The 6125-nt window shown below is 45.1% G+C and overlaps 1 protein-coding gene across 2 annotated transcripts in view; it reads left to right on the top strand.

Moving 5' to 3' along the window:
• Positions 1-6125, top strand: part of ARIH2 (ariadne RBR E3 ubiquitin protein ligase 2) — a 31646-nt gene that overhangs the window by 19162 nt on the left and 6359 nt on the right. For both annotated transcript variants that reach the window (XM_009284403.2, XM_009284402.2), the window contains 4 exons: positions 1943-2090; positions 2816-2937; positions 3855-3964; positions 5007-5124. In XM_009284403.2, coding sequence (XP_009282678.1) covers positions 1943-2090; positions 2816-2937; positions 3855-3964; positions 5007-5124 — 498 coding nt within the window. The remainder of the gene's footprint in view (positions 1-1942; positions 2091-2815; positions 2938-3854; positions 3965-5006; positions 5125-6125) is intronic.

The raw sequence follows: 6125 nt of genomic DNA on the forward strand, positions 1-6125 counted from the left end.
ATTCTTGCCCCCCCCCCCCCGAGATGACTGTTTGCTGCACTGCTCTGCTCAGGGATGCTTAAGCCAAATCTCCCAGTGGTGTTGCTGCTGAGCCAGTCAGTAGTGATATTTGAACCAACAGCTTGTGTTTTGCAGCCAGGGCTACACAGGTCTTTAGATACTTCCCCCACCCCCTTTAAACAGAATCTTCCTGTTGCTTGTTTACAGGTTTCATTCACAGTGGGTGTCTTGGTACAATCCACAGGTACCGCAGGAACACACTGGCATGTGTCAGATTTTGAGTGATAAAATATTACATCTGAGAAACACTCTTTGGGTTGGGGGGAGGGGAGATTTTAAAAGCCTGATTTGGCATCTGAGCTGACTTGTAACTAGCAGAGAGTGAAAATGCTAAAACAGCTGACAGGAGTAAGCTTCATGGACGCAAAATAAATTATCTGCCTAGAGTCCAGAAAAAAATCTTTGTTATTTGACATACCTGCAAATTAGTCCATGTATTTTGAGATTTGTCTGAATCTTGTGTCAGCTGTCACTTACGTACTCTCCACTGCAATGGTGATTTCATTTTGGGAAGAAAGATACTACAGTTAAAAGGTTAGTTTAAGTCTTGACAAACTTGATTTGGTAGGCAATTCATTATAGTCTTTTTGTATGTGCTAGGGCAAGTTGCTCTGTGCTTCAGCTCCTAATGCAGAATGATGATATTTTGGGGGCAGATGCTCATACTGAGTGTCTGTAGAGCAACTGACCCTAAAGGGAGAAGCTACAGTGGTGAGCTCAGAGGGGCAGCTTGCGAAGGTTTGAGGTAGTGCGCTTGCTGCAAGTTGAGCAGTTGATGTAGGCAATCAACGCAGTTGCAGGCTCGGTGAATCTTGTTCCGGTGCATAAGTGAGGCCACTTAGAACAAAGTCGCATTATTTCCTTTTTCATGTGGTCGTGCTATAAAACAAGCTCTGCTTGTCATGTGGCTGCGTATCATGCTGCTGCTCCTCTGCGTCTCTGGCATGCAGAGCTAGGCATGGAAGCTGATGGCTGTCTCGCCCAAGCTTCTCAAAGAGTAGCAAAGGTTTAAGTAGATGAAAAGTGATTATATGACTTCTCTGTGAAAGGAGAAATAGGAACATAAACTCCTGCTAACAGCTTTGTAGAGCCTTGCTTTTGATGATGCTGTGCTAGACCTAGTTCTTCAGGTCCCAATGGTGAGCTGGTGTGTATTGGAGGCTACATCTATTGTCTAGGGATTAGCTCTGCGCTACCAAAGGGGAGTTCCAGACTGCTTCCCAGTGGTTTGGTGAAGCCATAGCAGAATTATGCCTGACTTGAAACAAACTCTCTAATCCTTTTCAGCTGAAGGGATGATGCCTGCTTTGCCAAATGTAGCATAGGCAGAAGATAAGAGATGTGAGATGGTCTGTGAACTCCCTTTCTTCTCTGTATAAACACTCTACACACTGCATCTTCAGTTGCCTCTCCTCTTACCCAAAATCATTGTCCAGTAAAAGGGCACTGCTAAGCCTGCTTCCAGCTATAGCTGCTCTCCAGGGCCTGTGGAACAGTGACAGTCTGACCCAGCTGACAAAGAATATCAGTAAATTCAGGGAAGGACTACCACAATGATGTATTTCCTCATTTTTCAAACAAGGCGAGAGTAAGAACCAGAAAAGTAAAGGTGAGTTCTGGGTAGCACTAGATTAGAGGCAGGAGCTGTTCAGTGACTGTCAATCTGTTGTGCTTTGTGAGACTAAAGAGGTTCGTGAGAAGGACTGATTGTCGGGGCAGTGCAGCACCCGAACATACCAGCTGCTTATGAACCTGTTCTGGCCTGGAGCTCACCTGAGACCATTGTCACAATGAAGGTGATGCAGGTGCCTGTGGATGAGGTGAGAATACTCTGGGAGAGCTGGGATGCTTTCACCGTAATGCTGATTTGTCTCTCTCCCAGGCAATGGTACATTCCTCCCATCACTGCGCAGTGTGCATGCAGTTTGTCCGGAAGGAGAACTTGCTCTCTCTGGCTTGTCAGCACCAGTTCTGTCGCAACTGTTGGGAGCAGCATTGTACAGTGCTCGTCAAGGATGGTGTTGGGGTCGGTGAGTTCAAGGCGGATATGGTACTGGGTCTGTATTTGCCATGTTGGCCATTCTGATGATGGCTGGCTGAATTTGTCTAAAACATCTCAGTAATGAGAAAATGGAGCATGGAATGAGTATTTGTGACAAACTTAGCTTGAACTAGTGGTCTTACCTGAATCCCTGGTTAGTGTTGGCATACCACCAGGAGAGCGCTACTCCTGCCTAACAAAACATGCAAGTCCATAGATCCATTTGCTGCTTTTCTCCCCTTGTGATCTCAAGAGCATGACTGTAACAAGTTAGAAGCTGCAAATCTGCTGCATTTTGAGTTTCAGTCCTTCATGATGTATTGTTGCACTGCCCCTGGAGTGCTTGTGGATGCAAACATCTGCTCCCGTTGTGTTGGGTAGAAGCCAGTGGTTGCCAGAGTTGCTTTGGGCTTTTCCTAGCCTGTCCTTCACGCTGGCATGGCAGTAACATGCAATTTTCTACTTTAAGTATCTGACCTTGTGAATACTGGTTGAAGCACTTACTGATCCTGGATGCACATGTGCCCTGTCATCTTTCGGTGAAGACAGTTGGGCTTCAGCTTTTCAGCAGCCCTGATAGATTTGTTTCACAGTTGTGTCCCTCTTGCCACAACAACAGATGGCACCTAGGAAACTGTGTTGAATGCTCTCTGTGCATTCACTCCTTAGTAATACTAAGTTGCACTGTGCTAAAATGTTGCTTTTTCTTCTCAGGGGTCTCCTGCATGGCTCAGGACTGCTTGCTTCGGACACCAGAAGACTTTGTGTTTCCATTGCTGCCTAGTGAAGAGCTGAAAGACAAATACAGGCGCTACCTCTTCAGGGACTATGTGGAGGTATTGTCTCTTTTAGTTCTGAAATACCCTGGGTAAGTTCACCAATGACTTGCAGAAATTTTAAGTGTCTTGCATCTTTGATTAGGAATGCAGTAACTGCAGCAAAACTGTCCCTGATAAACATGATGTGGCTGTTCCTGTAGGGCAGCCTCACCGACAAAATGCTCTAGCAGGTTGCCAAAGTAAATTCTGCTGTAAGGTCACCCAGTAACTCCTTGGCTGGTGCTTGGCTCTTTTCCTGAAGCAGAATTCTCAGAATGTTGCAGCTGAGAACTTCAAACTTCAATCTGAGTTTTAAAGTCCTTCTTGCTCTTGCATAGGTATTTTAGGTTCTGAAAGATAAGTCCCTCATCTTAGTGTAGCCCATCTGAATTGGCTTACTCAATAACATTTTATATGAGGTTTTTTTTAAATTAAAGCAGCAATTGTTAAGGTTAAATGTGCAGGAAGTATTCTGGTAACTGAGAACAGACTGGGAACACTCAAGAAGCAGCGAAGCAGTATGAAAGAGTGGTGTCACCTCTCTTCAATAAGAGACCCTCTGGGAGGGAACAGCCACCACAGAAGAGCAGCTGAATACATTCTGGGGCATAAGGAGAAGATGGGGAAATAGCTCAAATGGAGTAAAACTGTTTAAGTGTCTTGTTGAGGTTTTACGGTTATGTTGCTGTGCTTACTTGGTCTGTAACCCTCCATTTGAATTCCCTGTTCTAGAGAAGCTGTAAGTAACTAATACTCCCTTTCCTAATGTGGAAGAGGTTCATCTGCTCTGTTAGCCAAGACCTGGTGACAATTTTCACTCTTTTTCAACAAGAAATAACTGACTTTTATGTTTTTGAGGATAGGAGTGGTTAAACTTGAATAGATAATGCTCTTCTGCACCCGCTGCTGATCTTACCACCTTGGTTTGTTCACAGAGCCATTATCAGCTGCAGCTGTGTCCTGGTGCAGATTGCCCTATGGTCATACAGGTACAAGAGCCAAAAGCTCGGCGAGTGCAGTGCAATCGTTGCAGTGAGGTCTTCTGGTAAGAAACAGAGAAGGTTAAAGATCACGAGGAAAGTGTATGCTGTCCTCAGAGCTACTCCGTTTGCTTGCCAACAGGTTCAGTGTGTAGAAGTATCTCAAATGCTTTGCTAGAGTTGTTTGTAACTTGAGTTAGCTTGAGTAATTGGACACTTGGGGTCTGACTTCTGCAGGTGGTCAGCTGTCCCCTTGCTCCCTAAACTCCTTGGGAGTTGGGTGTTCTGACAACCAGGGAATGCAGGGCTTGAGTAATGAAAGGGTTACAAATCTACCGTTCCCATATTTTGGCTAGGTTACAAATTTTGGTGCAGACATAGTGACTGGTAGAGATTCTGGTAATGGATGTGGAGGCCTCACCGCTATCTGCTGGTATTGAGTTTTGAAGTTTATTACAAGTATTTGACTCCCAGAGTGTCTGGTGTGTTTTGAGACTCCTGCGAGAATACATTTCTGCTGAACAGGAACGCTAATGTTCCTTGCCTGACTTCAAGTGTATATGGGAGCAGAGGAAAAAGATCGCTTGCAGGGCTGCTGAAGCGTCTTCTGCTCCTGGGTCTCCAGAATCACTGCTGTTGAGAATGTCTGTGGAGCACAATACAACTGGTTTAGAGACCCAGCTGGGTATCTCCATGCAAATGGCCCTTACTCACCTGGGGCTGGTAAGGTCATGCTAATGCAGGTGCCTGATATCTACCACTGGGGTCAGGCTACTTGTTAAGCCACTAGTATGCCCCAGGCCTCTGTAGTTATGTTAGAGCAGACATAGGTAGACTCTAGGGAGGGATCTGTCAGCCCTCAGACACATGATTTGTCAAAGAAGGCCTCAGTTCACTCTCATCCTGACTGGCTTCTGCACAAGAGGGTGGGGGTTTATTGGAGTTCAGCCTTGGTCCTTGCACTCTAGTAATACACAAGTGCATTTGCATCCCTTACCCTCCCTTCGTCTCCCAGATTTTGGTCATCAGGAAAACCTCAATTCTTGAGTCACTTCCTTGGAAATTGACATGTCTCTTTTTTTTTTTTTCCCCCCCCTCGCTATTAAGCTTTAAGTGTCGGCAGATGTACCATGCACCCACAGACTGTGCTACTATTCGGAAATGGCTCACCAAGTGTGCAGATGACTCCGAAACAGCCAACTACATCAGTGCTCACACTAAAGATGTAAGGACAAGCACCTGCATGTTTTTTCTTGCCCTCTAGTCCTGCCTGGGAAGTGAGATACAATTCTATACATACGTAGCATTGTGTGCTGCTTTTTCAGAGCCTGCAATTTCTCACAGCTCCCTCTGGACTGTGATAGAACACAACTGAATGCCTTGGGAACGCTTTGTGCAGGAAGTCCAGCTGCCCTCCTGCGGTAAGGACCTGGTGGTCCTTGTTCCAGACCTGGTGTGAATGTCTTTGGCAGCCAGGTGTGCTGCCCTCCCACAGGCAAAAGAACTGTGGCTACTCTGAAATGATTAGCGGAGACATATTTAAAATGGAAGGAGAGAGTGTAGTAAGTGCGGAGTCAGTATCAAATAAGGCACTAGTGGTGTTTAAATCTGAACAACTGTGTGGAGTACTGTGAACTGGAAGGTGAGGGAGATAAAGTCTTGATTTGGTGAGGACAGCAAAATGGAGTAGATGGAGTCTGTAAATTAGACATTGAAGTACTTCTAGTAGATTTAGACCCAAGAAAAAGAAATAGTATTATATATTGTGCACTCTAGTCTACCTGTAGAATTGTATTTAAAAGTTTAAAAGTTACAGATACCTTTATCCTCTAGATTAGCTGTCTGCAGATTGGACGTTTTAATGTCTTTTGGGGATTTTGTGGCCTGACTTCAAAACAGTTCGTAGCTGGCATTTGTTCTACCATAGCCAATGACAGTTGTGACAGTGCTAATAAGCCACAAGCTTCAGTTGTGTTAGGAAAGTGGGTACTTAGATGTCGTGGTTTAACCTCAGTCGGCAACTGAGCACCACGCAGCCGCTCACTCACTCACCTCCCCCCCGCCCCCGGTGGGATGGGGGAGAGAATTGGAAGAGCACAAGTGAGAAAAACTCGTGGGTTGAGATAAAAACAGTTTAATAATTGAAATAAAATTATAATAATAATAATATGATGATAATAATAATAATACACAAAGCAAGTGATGCACAGTACAATTGCTCACCAC

This window comes from Aptenodytes forsteri, unplaced genomic scaffold, assembly GCF_000699145.1.
Source record: "Aptenodytes forsteri isolate BGI_AS27 unplaced genomic scaffold, ASM69914v1 Scaffold53, whole genome shotgun sequence".
Lineage (NCBI taxonomy): Eukaryota > Metazoa > Chordata > Aves > Sphenisciformes > Spheniscidae > Aptenodytes > Aptenodytes forsteri.